At 42.1% G+C, this 23461-nt stretch overlaps 1 protein-coding gene across 2 annotated transcripts; it reads right to left on the bottom strand.

The window, feature by feature from the left end:
• Positions 1 to 455: 455 nt before the first annotated feature.
• On the bottom strand, positions 456 to 14888 carry zgc:66427 (uncharacterized protein LOC406256 homolog). 2 transcript variants are annotated; one of them, XM_064933113.1, is made up of 5 exons: positions 14150 to 14888; positions 11982 to 12077; positions 8890 to 8995; positions 2718 to 2817; positions 456 to 2580 (listed from the first exon to the last, which is right to left on the bottom strand). In XM_064933113.1, exons 1-4 carry the CDS (start codon positions 14664 to 14666, stop codon positions 2760 to 2762), a joined length of 777 nt encoding a protein of 258 aa, XP_064789185.1. In that variant the 5' UTR covers positions 14667 to 14888; the 3' UTR covers positions 456 to 2580; positions 2718 to 2759. The 2 variants fall into 2 exon arrangements, with proteins under 2 accessions (XP_064789185.1, XP_064789179.1); XM_064933107.1 differs by having other exon boundaries at positions 456 to 2565.
• Positions 14889 to 23461: the final 8573 nt, after the last annotated feature.

Raw genomic sequence — 23461 nt, 5'->3', positions numbered from 1 at the left:
CTGCCTGTGTAAACACAGCATGTGACAGAACAAACCAACATACATTTTCAGATCTGTAGCTTGGGGAAATGGAAAACCACAAAGTTTCTCCACTGTTCTTTTCCACAAATGTAGTCAAAAGGGGATGTACTTTAATCATTAAGAGGCCTAACAACAGGAAATGCAATACTGTAATCTGGTGCTCGTAAAGGTTTGAGTAACCATCTTTGGTAAATCTAAAGAATGCAATCAGTTAGGAATATACATAATTGTGAAACTTGACCCCCAAATTTCACATGGTCGAGAGAAAAATATGTAGGATAGTCATTTACAATGAATAACTTAACTGTAGAAATCAGTATATAAAAATGAGTGTCACGCCATTACCTCTTTAGCAATGACCATTGCAGACATTCCACAAAACACTTATGAACACTACAGTACTCACATATGCAAACAATGACAATTACTAAACATGGCTCACACAAGTATATTTATTGTAAAAAAATACATATAAAAACAACTTTGAGACATACAAAAGATTAGAGCTTAGAAACAGTATAATGAACAGACAAAGACCAAGCCATTTTGAATTGCAATACATATGTACACTTTAATAAATAAACGGAATTGTTCTGTTATACCAGAGAAGGCAGATTGTCCATATCTTGGGATGCAGATATCACCATGGTGACCTTAAAAACGTTATCATTGAATATATAAATTATCGTCCTTGGAGAAAAGCTATGCTGCCGAGTAATAACATATGTAAAAATGGAGGTATGGCACCACACAGCTAAAAGGGAAGAGTAGTAAAGTAAAAGAACATTTGGGGCTTCAGATTGTCCATATTTTCACTGACAACCCCTCCGCTCCCTCCTCAAAAGTACACAACATCATTATTCATCGTCATAACCACAAATATTGTAACATTTATGTCTAATGATCAATTTCTCTCTTTTTCACACACATCCCCTACCACTGTTTCATGTACACAGACATGCATACATACTTTTGGCGGAATAGTTTTTTCTTATTTTTTGGGGACGAAAGAATAACATGCACCGGGCTGCCATCTAGGGGCAGGAAAGGTCGTAGCACCTCAGTTCAGAATGCAAGATGTGGGGCAAGAACTCAGGGATATCATCCAATAGGAATGCTGAACAGGGCTGATCCTCATGCTGGTAGCATCACCACTGATCCCCAGAGTACACTACACCAGAGGAGCCTGGACAGACAAATCGCACCAGGCAAAGGCAACCAAAACACAGGCAAATGTATCTGCTTAGCACATTTAGTAGTAATAATAATAACTGGAATAATACAATGTCTATAAATCCTCTTATGGGGAAAGGGGGGTGGGGTAATATAAGAATCACCCCCATCAGCTGTTCTTTGCTTCCAGCGACAGGAATCATGGGATAGGCAAGGCAGCTGCCTTATGGAGTAATCATGCCATTAAATACATCATCCCTCCCATTCAGACATGAATGCAGGGAGCCAGATAGCCAGACTAGCGCACAGGGTCTGGTCCAACAATCCGGACAACACCCTAGAGAGGCAGGGGGACATGAAGACCCACAAACACCAGCACAACAGGCGAGGTGGGTCTCACAGAGGGAGGCCATGTCAAAGTAGCAGAATGTTTTTAATCACACAGATACTTTTAGGAACAAAGTATCACAATGATTAAATCTATCGCTTTCACCCAGGGCACTAAGCACACACACTTCTCATGTATACAGCCAGTGAGAGGACTGCAGTTCACTTCTGCGGTCCAGTCAGGCGGTGTCATCCCAACATTAGCTGGGCCCATTCGTCCACACCGCTATCGCACGCACACACACACACACACAAACAACCGTATGGAAATATCAACAACCTGCTACCGCTGGAGTAAAGGACCTAATACAGTGGTGTCAGCACCAACCAAACAAACTGACCTAAACTGACCAAACTATCAATCAACTCACACCCACCATCCTTCTCCTGAAATGTGTCATGGTGACAACAGAAAAACACCTACAATCACTATAACAACCCCACCCACAAAATAAAGCCCTGCGTTCCAACATATGGCTTTTAAAAACAATACATTGCAATATTTACGCATAATCAACTCATTTATTTTTTTCCGGAGCTGGGCTGTTTTTTTATGAACAGAAACATTTATCCACTGTAACGTGAATCTCTGCACAATATTGTTTTGCAGCATCAGGAAAGATAACATTACCTTTTCATATGGATAGTCCACATTAGGGTAAGAAGAATGCAGGGAGCACAGAAACACATTTTCCTCTCCTTGAGTCCCAAAGGTCTTTCAGGGGACTGCCAACCTGGTATGATAATATATCCCCTCCAGCAGTTTAGGCTATAGTTTCGCTACATTGACAGAGGAGAGGTGCCATCTATTCCAGGGGTGATTATAGTGGTCTGCGTTGAGTTCAAATGGACTAAACCAGGTCCAAGATGGTAAAGTGGTCATTGGTCGCATCCTTGTGGGGTTGTGTTGTTATGAGGAGGCTTGCCTCTGGTATTAATCATTGTCGTATATATTTTCTGCAATTGTAGATACATTGCAGTCTCCTGTGGGGTAAAAATCTAAAGTACGTCAAACATTTGGAATGTGTAAATCTCTTCATATTCAAGTACATAATCATGTCCATACTAACTTCTACCCAGTTGGGTAATGTGACATCATGAGGATGGAACAAATGTGGTTATGAACATGTACATACCTGAGTCAGGTGTGTCACTGAGCAGGACATGTGACCCATGAGTCAATCAAAAGGGTGTTCAGGACAGCAGGTCTTCACCTTCGCCCAGGAGTCAATACAGCTGGACAGAGAAACAAATGTCTATTTTCCCTTTTGATTATCACATATTCACTTATATGTTAGGGACCATGCATAATATGTCTATTACAACAGAGTTTTAGATACATAACTAACTTCCATCTGTGGTCCCGGGGTGGGACTTAACTATGACCATGGTGCAGCTGACTCACTGTGAGACAGCCTGATTAGAAACACTTGTTTTGGTTAGGGATGTGAGAACGTTTAAAGGAAATTGGGATCATTGGCATTTAAAAATCCCTAAGGCCTAGGGAAAGTTTAATAATATTTATAAAAACAAATAATATTTATAAAACCAGGGATGAGGAGGCAAACTTTAGGCTACTTTGGTGAATGTGAGATACAGATTACCAAGACATATGGAGTTCTTTCTGCCTGCCCCTCTTCTCTCTTCCTCACGCTGGCTTGCCTGCTTGTTCTCTTTGTTAATGATGCGAATGGATGTTCAGTTTTGTGTTGTGTGTGTAGAATATCATAGCCTGGCGCAACAATTTAAGGCACTGCATCGTAGTGCTTGAGGCATCACTGCAGACCTGGGTTCGATCTCAGGCTGTGTCACAGCCGGCTGTGACTGGGAGACCCATGAGGCGGCATACAATTAGCCCAGCATCTTCTGGGATAGGGGAGGGTTTGGCCAACCGGGATTTCCTTGACCCATCGCGCTCTAGCGACTCCTTGTGGCGGGCTGGGCTCCTGCAAGCTGGACAGTGTTTCCTCTGACACATTGGTGCGGCTGGCTTTCGGGTTAAGCGAGCAGTGCGTCAAGAAGCAACGCGGCTTGGCAGGGTCCTGTTTTCGAAGGACGCATGACTCTCGACCTTCACCTCTCCCGAGTCCATAAGTGAGTTGCAGCGATGGGACAAGACTAACTACCAATTGGATATCACGAAATTGGGGAGAAAAAAGGGGTAAAAAGTACAAAATAAAATAAAACAATATGGTCCTAGCCTATTCATTGATAATAGGGCCTTGCTTTACAGAAGTTGCAAGACATGTGCAAGCCAAGAAATTGCGAGATACAGCTTTTGATTACCGATAGATAGGCCGAGTGAACGGTTCGGATAGTCTGTCTGGTAGCCGACCTGCCTATAACCGTGCCCCTCCCCTCTCTATCCGTTCCTTCGCTAACTCACTATGAAATATGGAAGTGTTTGTGTTCTCAAAAGTACAGGCACTAATCAGTCTCCTCTGTTCCAAAAATACAAAATCTTAGGAGTCAATTGTGTGTGGAATTGAATTGTGACACTCAGAAATGGGAGTTGACACCGGGAGTCGACATGCAAGGAGTAGAGGAATCTATTATTTTGGAGTTGACTATCCACCACTACGTCATTGTCGTCAACAGTTGGAAAAATAGCAGAGAAAGGCACGCGATAGCAGCGAAGTCCTGTTTGGTAATACTTTCAGAAGTTAAATGAGAAGGTGGTGAAATACAAACTTATAAGAATTGTAGTCCAGGTGCAATGCTTAACCATCTGAATGAGACGCACCATGAGACCCAAACTGTAGCGGGCAGGAGCTCAGGCCCCCAACAACAGACATAAGACAGCTTCACACGAAGGAAGAGTGATCAGGGATGAAGTAGCCATGACTGCAGTAAAAGGAGCTGCATTGCCCTCCAGAGGTCATATGCAGGACAATATTGTGCCTTTTGAATTCACATGCAATTTCATAAATTTTTTCATATCTTTTTAACAAAAAAAAAAAGGTCTTTTAAACGTAAAGAAATCTTTCCCCATTTGTCACAGGCCTAGTTGTGGTTACACACCTAGAGGTTCACACCTCAAGAGACTTCCTGGTCTTAAAGAGGTGAATGACTTACAATAAGGTTAGGTCTTTCAGGGAAAAAAAGAATGAGGTTATTAGACGCTCATTGTTTGCTGCTAGCACAAGAGTTCTTCAGTGGAGCTTTTAGTGATATACTTTTGGTCATTTAGTGTTTATTTTCTATATCAACTTTATTTAACCAGGTAGGCCAGTTGAGAACAAGTTCTCATTTACAACTGCGACCTGGCCAAGATAAAGCAAAGCAGTATGACAAAAAACACCAACACAGACTTACAAATGGGATAAACAAATGTACAGTCAACAACAATAGAAAAATCTATATACAGTGTGCAAATGGGAGTAAGGAGGTAAGGCCTAGGCAATAAATAGGCCATAGTAGCGAAGTAATTACAATTTAGCAAATTAACACTGAAGTGATAGATGTGCAGATGATGATGTACAAGTAGAAATCCTGGTGTGCAAAAGAGCAATAAAAGTAATTAAAAATAATATGGAGATGAGGTAGATAATTGGATGGGCTATTTACAGATGGGCTGTGTACAGCTGCAGCGATCGGTGAGCTGCTCAGATAGCTGATGCTTAAAGTTAGTGAGGGAGATATATGTCTCCAACTTCAGCGATATTTGCAATTTGTTCCAGTCATTGGCAGCAGAGAACTGGAAGGAAAGGCGGCCAAAGTAGGTGTTGGCTTTGGGGATGACCAGTGTGATATACCTGCTGGAGCGCGTGCTACGGCTGGTTGTTGTTATGGTGACCAGTGAGCTGAGAAAAGGCGGACCTTTACCTAGCAAAGACTTAGATGACCTGGAGCCAGTGGGTCTAACGACGAATATGTAGCGAGGGCCAGCCAACGAGAGCATACAGGTCACAGTGGTGGGTGGTATATGGGGCTTTGGTGTCAAAACAGATGGCACTGTGATAGACTGCATCCAAGAAGAGAGTGTTGGAGGCTATTTTGTAAATGACAGGGATCGGTAAGATAGTCAGTTTTACGAGGGATGTTTGGCATCGTGAGTGAAGGAGGCTTTGTTTGCGAAATAGGAAGCCGATTCTAGATTTAATTTAGGATTGAAGATGCTTAATATGAGTCTGGAAGGAGAGTTTACAGTCTAGCCTGACACCTAGGCATTTGTAGTGGTCCTCATATTCTAAGTCAGAACCGTCCAGAGTAGTGATGTTGGACAGGCGGGCAGGTGCAGGCAGCGATCGGTTGAAGAGCATGCATTTAGTTTAACTAGCTTTAAGAGCAGTTGGAGACCACGGAAGGGGTGTTGTAAGGAATTGAAGCTCGTTTGGAGGTTTGTTAACACAGTGTCCAAAAAAGGGCCAGATGTATACAGAATGGTGTCATCTGCGTAGAATTGTATCAAGGAATCACCCGTAGCAAAAGAGCAACATCATTGATATATACAGAGAAAAGAGTCGGCCCAAGAATTGAACCCCGTGGTACCCCCATAGAGACTGCCAGAGGTCCGGACAACAGGCCCTCCGATTTGACACACGGAACTCTATCCAAGAAGTAGTTGGTGAACCAGGCGAGGCAGTCATTTGAGAAACCAGGGCTGTTGAGTCTGCCAATAAGAATATAGTGATTTACAGAGTCGAAAGCCTTGGCCAGGTCGATGAAGACGGCTGCACAGTACCGTCTCTTATCGATGGCGGTTATGATATCGTTTAGTACCGTCAGCGTGGCTGAGGTGCACCCGTGACCAGCTCAGAAACCGGATTGCACAGCGGAGAAGGTAAGGTGGGATTCAAAATGGTCAATGATCTGTTTGTTAACTTGGCTTTCGAAGACTTTGGAAAGGCAGGGCAGGATGGATATAGGTCTGTAACAGTTTGGGTCTAGAGTGTCACCCCCTTTGAAGAGAGGGATGACCGCGGGAGCTTTCCGATCTTTAGGAATCTCAGACGATATGAAAGGGAGGTTGAAAAGACTAGTAATAGGGGTTGCAACAATGGCGGCAGATAATTTTGAAAAGAGAGGGTCCAGATTGTCTCGCCCAGCTGATTTGTACAAGTCCAGGTTATTGATATTCTTGACTATCGTGGATTTATCGGTGGTGACAGTGTTTCCTAGCCTCAGTGCAGTGGGAGGAGGTGCTCTTATTCTCCATGGACTTTACACTGTCCCAGATCCTTTGGGAGTTAGAGCTGCAGGATGTAAATTTCTGTTTGAAAAAGCTAGCCTTTGCTTTCCTAACAGACTGTGTGTATTGGTTCCTGACTTCTCTAAAAAGTTGTATATCGCGGGGACTATTCGATGCTCTTGCAGTACGCCACAGGATGTTTCTGTGCTGGTCGAGGGCAGTCAGGTCTGGAGTGAACCAAGGGCTATATCTGTTCTTAGTTCAACATTTTTTGAAAGGGGCATGCTTATTTAAGATGGTGAGGAAATTACTTTTAAAGAACATATGGACGGACACCTGCTCGTCAAAAATCTGGGGCAGGAAGTGTTCTCCTGGAATCTGCCAAACCCAGATTCATCCTTCAGACTTCTAGATGGTGAAGTGTGATTCATCACACCAGAGAACGCGTTTCCACTGCTCCAGAGTCCAATGGTGGCGAACATTACACCTCTCCAGGCGAAGATTGCCATTGTGCGTGGTGATCTTAGGCTTGTGTGCAGCTGCTCAGACATGGAAACCAATTTCATGAAGCTCCCGACAAACAGTTATTGTGCTGACGTTGCTTTCAGAGGCAGTTCGGAACTCGGTAGTGAGTGTTGCAACCGAGGACAGACGTTTTTTACGCACTATGCGCTTCGGCATTTGTCGGCCCTGTTCACAGCTGTGCCTTTGTTGCTCCTAGATGTTTCCACTTCACAATAACAGCACTTAAAGTTAACTGGAGCAGCTCTAGCAGGGAAGACATTTGACAAACTGACTTGTTGGAAAGGTGGCATCCTATGACGGTGCCACGTTGAAAGTCACTGAGTTCCTCAGTAAGGCCATTCTATTGCCAATTCACGAGTCATGACCACAGTCAAATTCCAAGTTACCGTTCATGACCACAGTCAAATTCCAAGTGACCGCTGAGTAACAATAACTAGGCTACTCCAAAACTGTTCTCTGTAAATAATGATGCTGATGGTCGTTAGTAGCCAACCAAACTTGTTAATGGCCCTCAAGTCACAAATGGCCTGGTACTCAGCACTCCATTGTCCCTGTAATCACTCTGACATCAATGCAAATACAATTGAAAATCAATTCAACCACTTCATGATTGAATTTGAATATCACCTGTCACGCAGCGAGAGCCAGCTCCTCATTTTTTTTATGTGTGTAATAAAATAGTGCATGCATTATTTTGTGACTTTTTCACATCATCAAAATTTGATCATGCAGACCATATTGGTTTGATTTTTCAAAAACATTCTAAGGTTTGGATTACAACTAAAGTTGCCAAATAACTCTATATTAAGCATATAGGACATGTTAAAAAGTATCACTTTTTATAACCGCTCAATACAGTGCACACACACTGCAATTGATTGCGGAAAATATCCTTTCTATTTCATGCAGCTATGTTCAATTGTATTATTTTAAATTGTATTCTTCTTACTATAAAAAGAATATAATATGAAATAATGGCATGGGAATTATAAGCAAATCATGTCTTCTAAACGAACTGCCAGATCAGTAATCATGTTCTTCTGAAATACATTTTCTTCATACCATAGGTTCTTAAGACCTGCCTAAAATAAATCATGGATTTAATTTGATGGTGTGTATTAAATGGATTTATTAAACTTTTTAAAAATGTAGATGTTCCAAGGGTCTGCATCAGTGGCTTAATGCGTGTAAGCCCATAGATGCTTTAAAGTGTTTGTTAATTAACCGTCAATTAACATGAGACCGGCGGTGATTTGCATGACAGTTACCAGCTAACAAATTGTCATAACTGCTACAGTCCTAAATGAGATTTCAAAAGAATACAACTCATGATTGTATCACATGCTTCCCATGCATGTGATGCTTCCCATGCATCACAGTTGCATAATTGCTTCCTGGTAGATAGAATAGAAAAGTATTGAATGAATTATGAATTATCAGATCTGTGCTCTTGTGTGTGAGAAATATCACCCCTTTTCATACTGGGCAAAGTGTATGCCTGCATCCCATAATGGCACACCATTCCCTATATAGTGAAATACTTTCGACCAGAGCCCTATGGGGGGCGCTGGTCAAAATAAGTGCACTATATAGGGACAAGGGTTCCATTTGAGACAGATATATTGTGTGTATTAAATCCTCAGTGTAATTACCTCTTGTGGTAGACACAAAGGCAGGCCAGCCGGGCGATGGTCTCTCCCTGCTGCAGCTCGTCCAGACAGATGGAACACTCACCACTGTCCTTACTCAGCACGTCCACTGAGACCACCACACACATCACAGAAATGACAGTTAGACAAAGCACATCCGCTGAGACCACAGTTTGTGTAATAGACTGTAATAACACCATTATTTTTATTTTATTTTTTTATTTCACCTTTATTTAAACAGGTAGGCTAGTTGAGAACAAGTTCTCATTTGCAACTGCGACCTGGCCAAGATAAAGCTTAGCAGTGTGAACAGACAACACAGAGTTACACATGGAGTAAACAATTAACAAGTCAATAACACAGTACAAAAAAAGGCGAGTCTATATACATTGTGTGCAATAACACCACTCATGACCCAACATGAGTATTACATTTAGCATGCAATGTCAACCCTTTCTCTGGGTGGATGTAAAGACAGTAGGGCTGGGAATTGCCAGGGACCTCACGATAGAATATTTTCACGATACTTAGTTGCCGATACTAGGGTTGAATGGCAGGAACCCGGTTACCGGGATTTACCGTCCAAAACCACTCCCCTTTCCCAAGATAAATAACTGCAAGAAACCAGTAAATTATAATGAATAATTTATATGAACACCATGGCATGAAATGGAACTGTTAAATGATATGCAATATCTAAATCTGGTTTCTCTACGGTCTCTGCATGTTGAATCAACGCTTAGGGTGGGGACATACAGCCCATCTCAGTATGGAGCGCAGTTCACAATGCATGTAGACCTACAGTATCATCTCGAAAAAAAATTGCATCAATATCTGCAGTAATATAAAGACCGAATGAGTGTCTAATTTACATATCTCCATCTGAATTTCGGGGGTCACCTTGTTTTTAACTAAGATAATATTTTTTTTGCAGCTGCAGAGTTTTAAAACAGCCTACCACTCGAATATTGTTGCTTTAAATAAGTGCACGCGGGAGTACTCACAGTTTTTCTCTCTCTCTCTCTCTACATCAACTCCATTCAAATTGCTTCCAAAATACATAATTCTGTTCTAGATTGATATACTGTCACGCCCTGGTCTTAGTATTTTGTGTTTTCTTTATTTATTGGGTCAGGCCAGGGTGTGACATGGGTTTTGGTATGTGGTGTGTTTTGTCCTGGGGTTTTTTCGTAGGTATTGGGATTGTGGCTTAGTGGGGTTTGCTAGCGAAGTCTATGGCTGTCTGAAGTGGTTCTCAATCAGAGGCAGGTGTTTATCGTTGTCTCTGATTGGGAACCATATTTAGGCAGCCATATTCTTTGAGTGTGTCGTGGGTGATTGTCCTTGTTCCTGTCTCTGTGTTACTTTGCACCAGTATAGGCTGTTTCGGTTTTCGTGTTACGTTTCTTGTTTTTGTATTGATTCGTGTTTCCTTGTTTCATTAAAACATGAATCTAAATAGCCACGCCGCATTTTGGTCCAACTCTCCTTCAAGTCAAGAAAACCATTACATATACGTGTCCAAGCCTCATCTCTTTCAGGCAATATATTCAATGCAGTATTAGCTTATATTTAGCAAATTAATGATGGGTTATTCAAAATATGCTTCTTACATATAGCCTCTGTCTCTTGAACAAAACACAAGCACCTGTGCTCCACTGCCCTCTCCTTAAAAAACACTCCATAGCTCTTGGAGTCCCAGGCAGGAAAAACTAGACCAGAATAGCTTGCTGGACATAATTATTTTTAGCATTTCTTATACTAATAGACAATTTGAAGAGAGACGCAAACCATTTTTTTGCTGAATGTTAAAAACTGCAGCCAATAGAACTCATGGGTAGTTTGAAAGAAATGTGAACACGAGTTGGTGGTAAGCTATAGCAGTTATTTATTCAGACCCATAACCATTCAATCTTCATGAAGAGAAATGAATGCCTTCTGCATCTAATTGTAGTCCTACATTATTCAAGGATGTCTTTAGAATGATTAAGATAAGGACAACAAAATGTATTTAATTTAACTGTTGAACGCGAGGAATGAATGAAGCAACAATAGAGAAGATGGTAGGCTAATAACATTAGGTCTAAATATTATAAAAGGTATAAATGCGTCAGCCAACTAATTATACAAATAGGCCCTATTATATTTCAAAATTAAAATCAAATTCGCCAACCTATACTTTGTAGGCCGCATATGCTGCACCAGAATCACATGTTTTCTTCTGCTCTATCATGGTTTGAACAATGTGCGCAATTCCAGTCCACATAATACAGTATAATACAGTACAGTAATACAGTTCACACTCAAAAAGATGAGCCTACAGGAGTTAGTTTAATTTATTTACCCAAGAGCACATATAGCTAGCTACATCTATGGGCTTTTATGTTTTAATGTCGTGTGTAATGTGCAGTAGCCTATATCATATATGCATTGCATAACGGCACAATCATTTGGGCTTTTTTGGGCTTGGGCTCATTAAATGTCATAAATGTATGGCTCGTAAAATGTATTTAATATATGTCTCATCAGGCTCAGCTAGCATCAGGTTTGAATATTCATGCTGATCAAATCTCTAATCAAATCCAGACATTTATATGCTTCTTTGAATGACACTTACGGCTTTGGAGGGAAATACTGGGTTATCCGGGTGAAAAGTGATTTATTCTCGTGATGGAACATTTGTAAAAAACCTGTAAAATATTTAACCCTAGCTGATACGATATGTATTGCAATTCTCCCGTTTCTATATGTATTGCGAGTCGATACTGCGATTTTATTTGATGTTCCAAACATATTAGGGTAGCTTAGCGGTTAAGAGTTGGGCCAGTGACTGAAAGGTCGCTGGTTTAATCCCTGAGCTGGCAAGGTGGAAATATCTGCTGTTCTGCATGGCAGTTACCCCCAACAACAACTTTTCCTCGGGCGCAGGTGACTTGGACGTCGATTAAGGCAGCCCCCCGCAACTCTCCGATTCTGGGGGGGGGGGTTGGGTTCAATGCGTAAGACACATTCCAGTTGAATGCATTCAGTTGTACTGACTAGGTATCCCCCTTCTTTTATTACTCACTATATATTTGCTGAAGAGAGATACTTACTGTTGTAAGGGAGAGGGGGAGATGTGAGACAGCTCAACAGGTGATCCTCAATTCTGCCACCCGGGAAAGGCTTGGTGCAGAACGGACAGCGGATATCTGGGGAGGAGACGACAACATGCTCATGTTTAACAACAACACATTAGAAAAACAAAAGAGGGGAGTTGATCAAATCAACTAGTCAACTAATGAAATCATCTTGTCCATCATGCATGCCATTGGTCTTCAGTAGATGTTGACATTTGCATGATCAGCGTGTCATGACGAATGATTAAGGTCAACTGACCCGTGATTAGTTTTCTAATCATCATCATTCTAACAGACCAGGCAATCACGCATTAGAAGAGGAGTCCAGCCTCGGGGATGGGACGACGTGGGGGAAGAGCGTTCCCAGTTGGCCTACATTCCTCTCTGGCCATCCTGTCAGCCATGCCCAAGTGAGGACTTTGACCCATTTCCTAGACTTACTCTGAGCTGTGTGTGTGTGTGTTATGGCGCATGGGAAAATAAATCCAACGTTGTGTTTGGGCAGGGGTCTCACTCATAGATGGACAGATGTGGTTGTATGTCTAATGAATAACATAACATAGGTCTACACTGAGAATCTCTCTCAGTCTGGGACGGGTCATATTGGAAACGTCCATAGCTACCGTAAGTCAATGGATTTTGCTGAGAGTGATGCATGGGCTATTGTTAGAGAGATCATTGATGAATCTCAAATGAATTCATGGGTGTGCTACATTCTGAAATTGTCAAAGCAGTCAGTTTGTAGTACTACTGTATTAGCTAGCTAATCTATTAACAGCAGCCTGATTGTTACAACTTAAAACAATGGGTTCTGCTGTAATAAGTCAAGTAGCTTGTAAGCACGAGAAGAAGATCATACCTCCAAGAATGCAGGTTCAGTAGTAAGCCTGGACAATTTGTGTCACCATAAAACTGATTGTTGAGCCCTAGCCTAATAGAGAATGGAGTATTTTTGTTGGCACCAACTTCATCATGGCTCTTTGGCCAAAGCATATAGGGAAATTAAATGGGGGTTTGAGGGTTTTTGGATAAACACAGAAAGAAAGTTAAATACAGGCTTAGGAGATCTTATACATTTTGTTCTATGAGATTTTGTTCAATCAGCTAACGGCAATTTTTGTGAATTTTGAAGCATTTATGTAATCAAAACAAGCACATAATGGTCATGTTAACTGACTGATATTATCTCATAGAACAAAATGTATAAAACCTCCTAGCCTGTGTTAACCTCAGACCTTATTTTAGGTGTTTATCTTATCAAATCCAGCTTTATTTATACAGCACATTTCGGACATAGAATGCAACGCAATGTGTTTTACAGGAAAAATATATATAACAAAACAATGAAAATAAAAGCTGAAATATATACTACACAACATAAAAAGCTAAATGACACAAACTGAACAACTAAAAAGCACATTCAGGAAAATCCAAGCTAAAAAATGTGTTTTAATGATCTCTTTTAAATATGTCCACAGTTTCAGCCACCCTGACTGGCTGGAGGCTTCTGGAATAAGGCGTAAAAAGCTATTTTGGTCACAATCCTAACGTGTGATTCAGAATTTAGTTCAGAATCTAAAATAACACCTAGGTTTTTTTACCTGGTGTTGTATCTTTATTGCCTGTTAATTAAAATGTGCGGCTAGATTCTATCTCGGTGCTTTGGCTCCAACAATAAGTACCTCAGTCTTGTCTTGATTTGGCTGGAGGAGGATGTGAGCCACCCAGGTATTTAAATCACGAATACAGTCTAATTTATTTATGAAGCTAAAATCATCTGGTGACACAGGAATGTAGTAAAGTTTTATAACGTCTGGGTAGCAGTGAAAATCAATGCTGTGCTTTCTGATAATGCTGCCAAGGGGTAACATATATAAACTGAACAATACACCAGATCCAAAATCCCCAACCCCCATTTATTTCCCCTACAGGAATGGCTGGACGAACCAGATATAACTAATTTCAAGTTTTTTGGACCACAAGCTGACAAGCTCTATACCAATGGGGCATTTCACTGTGTTTTTGTTCACACTGTGTGTGTGTGATAATGTATGGTTGTCAAATCTGTGAGAGAAAATAGGAACAGCAACTTAAACAATACACACACAAAAACACAAAATGGGTGGTCTCGTATAAAAACTTACTGCCATGTCGGTTGTTGACACGGTAGAGGCCAATCCAAGCCTCCGACACTGGGCGCTGATGGATGCCTCTCATCCGTGCGGATCTTGCGCTGACGTTGCGCCCAGAAGAGTGTCGATTACCGGGTAAACGTTCAGAGAAAGTGCGGTGAGGCACTTGGCCTGTCTCCTCTCCAGGCAGATGTTCCCCGTTTACAGCACCCGCAGAACTGCTATTGCAGTCTTCCTCGCGTTTGCATTCGCTGTTGTCTTCTGCTGGTGATGATGGGCTGATGGACGGGTGGCTCTTGTGGTCGACGGGGCTTCCACCGGTGCTCGCCTGTTGCCCCATGTCCGAATCGCTGCCCTCCTCCGATCGGCTACGGTTGGTCTCTGAATCGTCAAAACTCCCCAAAAAGTCTACCATAATACTGTTGGGCCTATTGCACCGGGGTCGTCGATAGGAATCCCGGGTGATGCCATCTTTCCCGAAAGTCGAAGGCACTGGGTCCTCTTGTAAACGACTTGCTCTTGTCCCCATCTCTTTCGTTGAGAGCAGTTAGCTAGCCAGATAACTCACCTATCTAACGTTAGATAAACTAGCCTTCTCAGTACCTTTACGGACCACAAAACAGGAGATTTTAGATGGTGTTATTCTCGAAAAGTGTATTTAAAATTCTTCCCACGATCTCTTAAATGATATTTGTTCTATAAATAGAGTATTGTCTACCGGTTGATATGCCTCGTCTGTCTATGCGGCAGCTGGCAGCAGCGGAAGTGAATTCAGTTTCTTCTTCGGTATCATGGCGTTTTCACATTTTGTTTGTGCATGCCGCCACCTACTGTGCGGAAGTGTGTGTTCAATCACGTTGCATTTTGTGAACACATAAAATGGGTGAAAATTAAAAATTGTCCCACCATCTAACCCCACACCTACATACCACTATTTAATTAAAATTAAAATACCCACCCTATTCCACTACTTTGACCCTTACTGATCCCACACCAGGCCAACGGCATGAGAGGATGGCACTCTTTAGTTCAACACACCTTGCAACTCTTCTACCGTAAAACCTTGTGCACCCAAGTACATGCTGCAGCTGCCACCACAACATCTATATTTTGTGATTTGCGTTCCATTTCTGCGGTACAGTTGATAACCATGGTAATGAATGCTAAGAAGCCAATGTTACTGAAGCACAAATTCTATCACTCTGTATTGGCTTAGGCCTACTACTCACCCTTGACCCAGCATCCTCTACTCTCTCCACTGCCTCAGCATACAACATCTGTTCTACTCTGACCCTGACAACCTAAACCTGTCTCTCTCGCACTGGTCACTTCTGATCCCCAGCAACATGGTCACCTCCACAATTGACCGTTTGTTCCACCGATACTTCACATTTGTCCCATGCATCCCTACATACTTCTCACATCTCGGAATCTCCTTCCTACACACTGCTGTAACATGACCCTCAGCTTGGCATCTGAAACGCCTTAGTGGGTTCAGCACCAAAGCTCTCACTGGATAACTGACATATCCTAACAGGAATATATCAGGTAAAGACTCTGCTTCAAAACTCGAAAGGGCAGTGTCTTCTCAGTTTCCCCACACTCGCCACCGGGTCTAAGTCGCACCAAACGGCCAGTATCACAACAGAGACAGCAGAATATGGTTTGTACTTGGCACCATTTTTCCCTCTGCACTCGGCTCTTCTCCTTCTTCCTCGCTGTCCATAACCACGTCTATCAGTTCACCACGCTCATGCCGCATCTTCATTCACTGTACTGCTTGCAGAACAAATACTGATGGCCTTTCTTCAATACCCACCTTCTGTTCCTTAGCCCAATTTACTAGTCTATCTATCTCTGGGCCCTCCATGCTCCTAAACGTGCCACAGTCATCAAAAACCTATAAATCTCTACCGAATAAAAATATAAACACAACATGTAAAGTGTTGGTCCCATGTTTCATGAGCTGAAATAAAAGATCCCAGACACATTCCATATGCACAAACAGCATGACCAACTGCAGAATTTTTCTAACCATGCTAGCCCAGGACCTCCACATCAAGCTTCTTAATTTGTGGGATATTCCGAGACCAGCCACCTGGACAGCTGATGAAATGGTAGGTTTGCACAACCAAAGAATTTCTGCACAAACTGTCAGAAACCGTCTCAGGGCAGCTCATCTGCGTGCTCGTTTACCTCACCAGGGTCTTGACCTGACTGAGGTTCTGTCACACCCTGACCTTAGAGAGCCATTTTATTTCTCTATTTGTTTAGGTCAGGGTGTGATTTGGGGTGGGCATTCTATGTTGTCTATTTATTTGTTTTGTATGGTTCCCAATCAGAGGCAGCTGTCTATTGTTGTCTCTGACTGGGGATCATACTTAGGCAGCCCTTTTGCCTACTTTCTGTTGTGGGATCTTGTTTTTGTTAGTTGCTGGTTTAGCGCTACATTACTTTACGCATCGTTTATCTTTCTTGTTTTGTTAGGTTGTTCATTTAATAACTTCAAAATGTACCCCTACCACGCTGCACCTTGGTCTCATTACGACGACAGCCGTAACAGGTTCGGCATCGTAACCGACTTCAGTGGGCAAATGCTCTCCTTCGATGGCCACTGGCACGCTAGAGATGTGTGCTCTTCATGGATGTTTCAACTGTACCGGGCAGATGATGTCATCTGGGCAAGTTTGCTGATGTTAACGTTGTGAACAGCGTACCCCATGGTAGCGGTGGGGTTATGGTATGGGCAGGCATAAATTATGGACAACAAAAACAATTTAATTTTATCAACGTCAATTTTAATGCAGAGATACCGCAACGAGATCCTTGTCATGCCATTGAATGCCCATTGTCATGCCATTCATTCGCCATCACCTCATGTTTCAGCATGATAATGCACAGCCCCATGTCGCAAGGATCTGTACACAATTCCTGGAAGCTGAAAATTTCCCATTTCTTCCATGGCCTGCATACTCACCAGACATGTCACCCATTGAGCATGTTAGGGATGCTCTGGATCAACATGTGTGACAGTGTGTTCCAGTTCCCGCCAATATCCAGCAACAGCCATTGAAGAGGAGTGGGACAACATTCCACAGGCCACAATCAACAGCCTGATCAACTCTATGCAAAAGAGATGTGTTGCACTGCATGAGTCAAATGGTGGTCACACCATACTGACTGGTTTTATGATCCATGCCACTACCTATTTTTTAAAGTATCTGTGACCAACAGATGCATATATGTATTCCCAGTCATGTGAAATCCATAGATTAGTGCCTAATTTATTTATTTAAATTAGCTGATTTCCTTGTATGAACTGTAACTCAGTAAAATCTTTGAAATTGTTGTATGTTGCGTTTCTATTTTTGTTCAGTGTAATAACAATATCTTCCTTTCCCTCCCATATTGCTGGCACTGAAATAGAACGTGTTCCACTGTAGCGTCCATCTCCCCCTGACATTGATCACACTTCCCAGTCGGATGTTTTTCTACCAATTTCAATGTACTGTTTAGCCTTGTGTGGACTTCAGTTTCATTTGTGCTTCTAGAATACAACATTAGAATAATTTCAAGCACACCCTTCCTTCTTCCCTACCTTTAATTATCACTGGTCTGATGACTGGACAGTAAATGTTATACTCTCTCCCCCTCTTTTTCTCTTCGCATCCCTCTCATCTCATGCCCCCCTCTCTAAGTCTATCTCTCTAAATCTGTAATAAATTGACTAAGACTGACAGCTATGTTTATTAACCAAGAGTAATATACTATACTAATATACTATTGACCATACAATTTATTTGGAAAGATTGACATCTCACCTGACCAGATTTTGAAGAAAGTCCCATAATCTCAATTGGTTGTCCTAATCTCTGGACAGTTGTTAGAACCAGAACTGGATAGATTTGGTAGGAAACATACAGGGGTGGATTTAGAAATGTGGGGGTCCATTGCAATATACTGTTGAAGGGCCCCTACAAAAGGAACATTTTCACACAGACAGAACCTGGTGATTGATTATTAATATGCCATTATTACAAATATTTATTTCATGTACATTTAGAAATTATAAAATGTATAAGCCATATAATGTTCAATTCTTTTATAAACATTGAAACCTCTGAAACATAGCAAAGTCCAACCTTGGAAACATCGGCAGGCCTAATCTATCACATTCTTTTGTCATTTTTTTTACATTTATTAGGAGGGTTGGGAGACTCAACTCTCTTATTGTAACCTATTATATGTTAGAACTTGCACCCTCTATTGACTAGCTTCACAGATTATTTATCCAGGGTTGGATCTCAATTCTGACTTCCTTTCCACTTCTGCTTTAATAATCTAAACGGATTTGAAATAACTGAACAGTTGAAACCAAAATCCCAGTATCCACCATATTGCTGTTTCACCTTTGTGTTTTCAGATCTGTGCAGGTGAAGTGAAGGAGACAAGGAGATTAAGCCACTTTACTAACGTCTTAAGATGCACCCAGGTTTGTATAAACTATGCTTTGTACAAAATTATGTTCTGTACTGCACGAGGCAGTTCCTCGTCATTTTACTGCCATACATCTAGCATTTCCGAGCATCTTTGTAGTCGTTTCTATGGGACCTGGGTGAGTAGATTTAGCCTATAAGGGATACAGCTTTTGTCTAAATTGTACTTTTCATAGCAGGGTTAGGGGAAATTACGCAGCAGGTTAGGATAATTAATGAAGCAGGTTAGGAGAGTTATGTTAATATTAGGGAAAAGGGTTAGGTCAAATGCAAATAAAGAATAAACTTTTGGCGTCAAAAGCTGTATCCCATCAACACATGACCCATTTAGAATCGATTTAAAGTGCATCCAACATTTTTATAACTAGCTCCTTGTTCTATCTATATGATTTTTATAACTAGCTCTTTGTTCCATCTGTGGCGCATTAAACAGTGCGTCCACAACAAAGATCTACACACATGCAAGAGGCATTTCTCATTCGGTACAAAACTTGTATTTAATATCTTTTTGAAATTTCTCTGGTTTTTGTAGAACCAACTGCAACTGGACACAGACATTTTATGAGATACACTTTTTTCCGAAGTAAGCATTCCCAAGAGCAGGTAAATTGAGTGTCAGTTGTTTAGCAACAAAACTGATGTGTGTGCAACTATGGGGTAAAACAGATGGGGTCAGCTTAGATTGTAGACAACATATCAACTATATTTAGTCTCCAAATGTCTATTGAAAACATAAATACATTTTCACAATGACCACTTGTTGTCTCTCAAATAAATCATTACAGTTGTTGATTAGCAAGCTAGCGAATTTGATCCATATTAGTGTTGACATGAAATCAGTCACAACATCTCAAAACAAGACATGGGGTGTAATCATTATGCCAATTCTGTTACCAAAGGTTTTGCAAATAAAAACAGTTGCTCCAAACAGAAAAATCAAACAAGTTTCTATTGGACATATTCAGGTATGGAAGTCCCTCCCTAAATGTTTCGTTCAGTTTCCTCTATTTGCTTCAGTTCAGTTTGCTCTATTTGCTTCCGTTCGGTTCTTAAACTGTAAACGGTTTCCATAATGAAATCAATTCTTCTTCCTCAAATCCCATTTTATTTGTCACTTGCGCCGAAAGCAAGCCCTTAACCAACAATGCAGTTTTAAGAAAATAGAGTTAAGACAATATTTACTAAATAAAGGAAAAAAAGTAACACAATAAAAGAACAATAAACAGGGGGCACCGGTACCGAGTCAATGTACAGGCGTACAGGTTAGTCGAGGTAATTTGTAAATGTAAGTAGGGGTAAAGTGACAATGCATAGATAATAAACAGTGAATAGCAGCAGTGTAAAAACAAAAGGAGGGGATGTCAATGCAAATAGTCCGCGTGGCCATTTGATTAATTGTTCAACAGTCTTATGGCTTGGGGGTAGAAGCTGTTAAGGAGCCTTTTGGACCTAGACTTGGCGCTCCGGTACCGCTTGCTGTGCAGTAGCAGAGAAAACAGTCTATGACTTGGGTGACTGGAGTCTTTGACAATTGTTTGGGCCTTCCTCTGACAGCCTAGTATATAGGTCCTGGATGGCATGAAGCTTGATCCCATACGCACAACCCGCCTTGCGCTCTGATGCCGAGCAGTTGCCATACCAGGCGGTGATGCAACCGGCCAGGATGCTCTCACTGGTGCAGCTGTAGATCTTTTTGAGGATCTGGGGACACATACCAAATCTTTTCAGTCTCCTGAGGGGGGAATCATCATGCCCTCTTCACAACTGTTTTGGTGTGTTTGGACCATGATAGTTTGTTGGTGATGTGGACATCAAGGAACTTTTAACTCTCGACCCGATCCACTACAGCCCCATTGATGTGAATGGGGGCGTGTTCGGGCCTCCTTTTCCTGTAGTCCACGTCTCCTTTGTCTTGCTCATGTTGTTGGAGAGGTTGTTGTCCTGACACCACACTGCCAGGTCTCTGACCCCTGGCTGTTGCATCGTTGTCAGTAATCAGGCCTACCACCGTTGTGTTGTCATTAAACTTAATGATGGTGTTGGAGTTGTGCTTGGCCATACAGTCGTAGGTGAACAGAGAGTACAGAAGGGGACTAAGCACGCACCCCTGAGGGGCCACCATGTTAAGGATCAGCATGGCAGATGTGTTGTTGCCTACACTTACCACCTGGGGTGGCCAGTCAGGAAGTCCAGGATCCAGTTGCAGAGGGAGGTGACCCTAGTCCCAGGGTCCTTAGCTTAGTGATGAGCTTTTTGGGCTCTATGGAGTTGAACGCTGAGCTGTAGTCAATTAACAGCATTCTCACATACTGTAGGTGTTCCTTTGGTGGGAAAGTGTGGAGTGCTTTTGAGATTGTGTTGTCTTTGGATCTATTGGGGCGGTATGTGAATTGGAGTGGGTCTAGGGTTTCCGGGTTGATGTGAGACATGATCAGCCTTTCAAAGCACTTCATGGCTACAGACATGAGTGCTACCAGGCGGTAGTCATTTAGGCAGGTTACCATCGCTTTCTTGGGCTATGGGACTATGGTGGTCTGCATAGACTATGGTCTGCTTGAAACATGTAGGTATTACAGTCTCTGTCAGGAAGAGGTTGAAAATGTCAGTGAATGCACTTGCCAGTTGGTCCGTGCATGCTCTGAGTACACGTCCTGGTTATCCGTTTGGCCCCGCGGCCTTGTGAATGTTGACCTGTTTAAAGGTCTTGCTCACATAGGCTATGGACAGCGTGATCACAATATAATAGCCATATCTAGGAAAACCAACGTTCCAAAGGCTGGGCCTAATATAGTGTATAAGAGGTCATACAATACGTTTTGTAGTGATTTATATGTTGATGATGTAAAAAATATTTGCTGGTCTGTGCTGTGTAATGAGGAGCAACCACGCACCCATTAAGAAAATGACTGTAAAAACTGTCAAATCCCCTTGGATTGATGAGGAATTTAAAAACTGTGTGGTTGAGAGGGATGAGGCAAAAAGGTCTGGCAGCCCAACGAGGCAAAAAGGTCTGGCAGCCCAACTACCGTAATTGCTGGACTATTAAGCGCACCTGAATATAAACCGCACCCACTGAATTATTTAAAAATATGTATTTTGTACATAAATAAGCCGCACATGTCTATAAGCCGCAGGTGCCTACCAGTACATTGAAACAAATGAACTTTACACAGCCTTTAAACGAAACACGACTTGTAACAAAAATTACAACAGTAGCCTACCAAGAAAGTCATTGGTCACTATCTTCCTCCTCCTGTGCACTGAAACCACTGAAGTCATCTCCTTCGGTGTCGGAGTTGAATAGCCTCAGAATTGCTTCATCCGATGTTGGATCGTTTTCATTGTCGCTCTCGTCACTTTCATCCGGAGGCAAATACCCCGCTGAGCTCATGCTGCCCCTTCAACACGCAGCAGTCCAGCCTTTCGAAACCCGTTGATGATAGTGGATTTTTTGACAATGCTCCACGCTGTCAGGACCCACTGGCAGACTTGACCATATGATGCTATTCGCCTGCGGCCCGTTTTAGTGAAGGATTTCTCCCTACTTGTCATCCAAGCCTCCCACTGAACAAGGAGCGCCACCTTAAATGCACGATTTACACTGATGTCGAGTGGCTGCAAATACTTTGGGCCATCTGCTTTTCTTCCCTCTGAAAGCTTTTGTTGTCTTTTTGCACTGAGTCAGTTCCTCACGCTGCTGTTTCCAACGTCTTATCATCGACTCATTAAGGCCAAGCTCCCATGCAGCAGCTCTATTTCCTTTTCCAAAAGCCAGATCGATCACCTTCAACTTGAAAGCTGCATCATATGCATTTCTCCGTGTCTTTGCCATGATGAGGGTGACAAAATTACTACCGTAATCAGAATGATGGGAAGTTTGAGCGCGCTCGATTTACGTCACATTATGTGACGGTGCTCAGTTTTTTGGCGGCATGAATCTTGTGAAAGCGGGAAAAATCCATAAATTAGCCGCGTCATTGTATAAACCGCGAGGTTCAAATTGTGGTAATAAAGTAGCGACTTTTAGTCCGGAAATTATGGTAACTGGCAAATTAGGAAATCATGTGACTAAGCTAAATAAAACTAGAAATAAACAATACTATGAAACAAAGATAAAAGATATAAAGAATGATAGTAAATGTCACGACTTCCGCCGAGGTCGGTCCCTCTCCTTGTTCGGGCGGCGTTCGGCGGTTGACGTCACCGGCCGTCTAGCCATCGCCGATCCACCTTTCATTTTCCATTTGTTTTGTCTTGTTTTCCCGCACACCTGGTTTGCATTCCCTCATTACTCGTCTTGCATATAACCCTCTGTTTTCCCCCATGTCTGTGTGTGGAATTGTTATGTGTAAATGTATGTGTACTCCAGGCTGGTTTACGCCGGGTTGTTGTAACCCGTGTGTGTTTAGTTTTCTGAGTGCTGTGTTTTGTTTGCCTCAATAAAGGGCTCCGTTTACTATCAATTTCTGCTCTCCTGCGCCTGACTTCCCTGCAGCCATGTTACGCACTCCAGTAAAAAGCTTTAGAGCACCTTAAATGACATTTTGGGGAAAAAAGCCAACTCGGCTCCATCATTCATTGAATCAGATGGCTCATTTATCACAAAACCCACTGATCTTGCCAACTACTTTAATGACTTTTTCCCTGGCAAGATAAACAAACGGAGGGATGTCATGCCAGCAACAAACGCTGGCACTACACATCCAAGTATATCGGACCAAATTATGAAAGACAAGAATTGTACTTTTGAATTCCGTAAAGTCAGTGTGGAAGAGGTGAAAAAATGATTGTTGTCTATCAAAAATGACAAGCCAAAGGGCTCTGACAA

This window comes from Oncorhynchus masou, chromosome 3 (assembly GCF_036934945.1).
Source record: "Oncorhynchus masou masou isolate Uvic2021 chromosome 3, UVic_Omas_1.1, whole genome shotgun sequence".
Taxonomy (NCBI): domain Eukaryota; kingdom Metazoa; phylum Chordata; class Actinopteri; order Salmoniformes; family Salmonidae; genus Oncorhynchus; species Oncorhynchus masou.
Note: the sequence above shows the minus strand (reverse complement) of the source record. Positions and strands in the feature narration are given on the sequence as shown.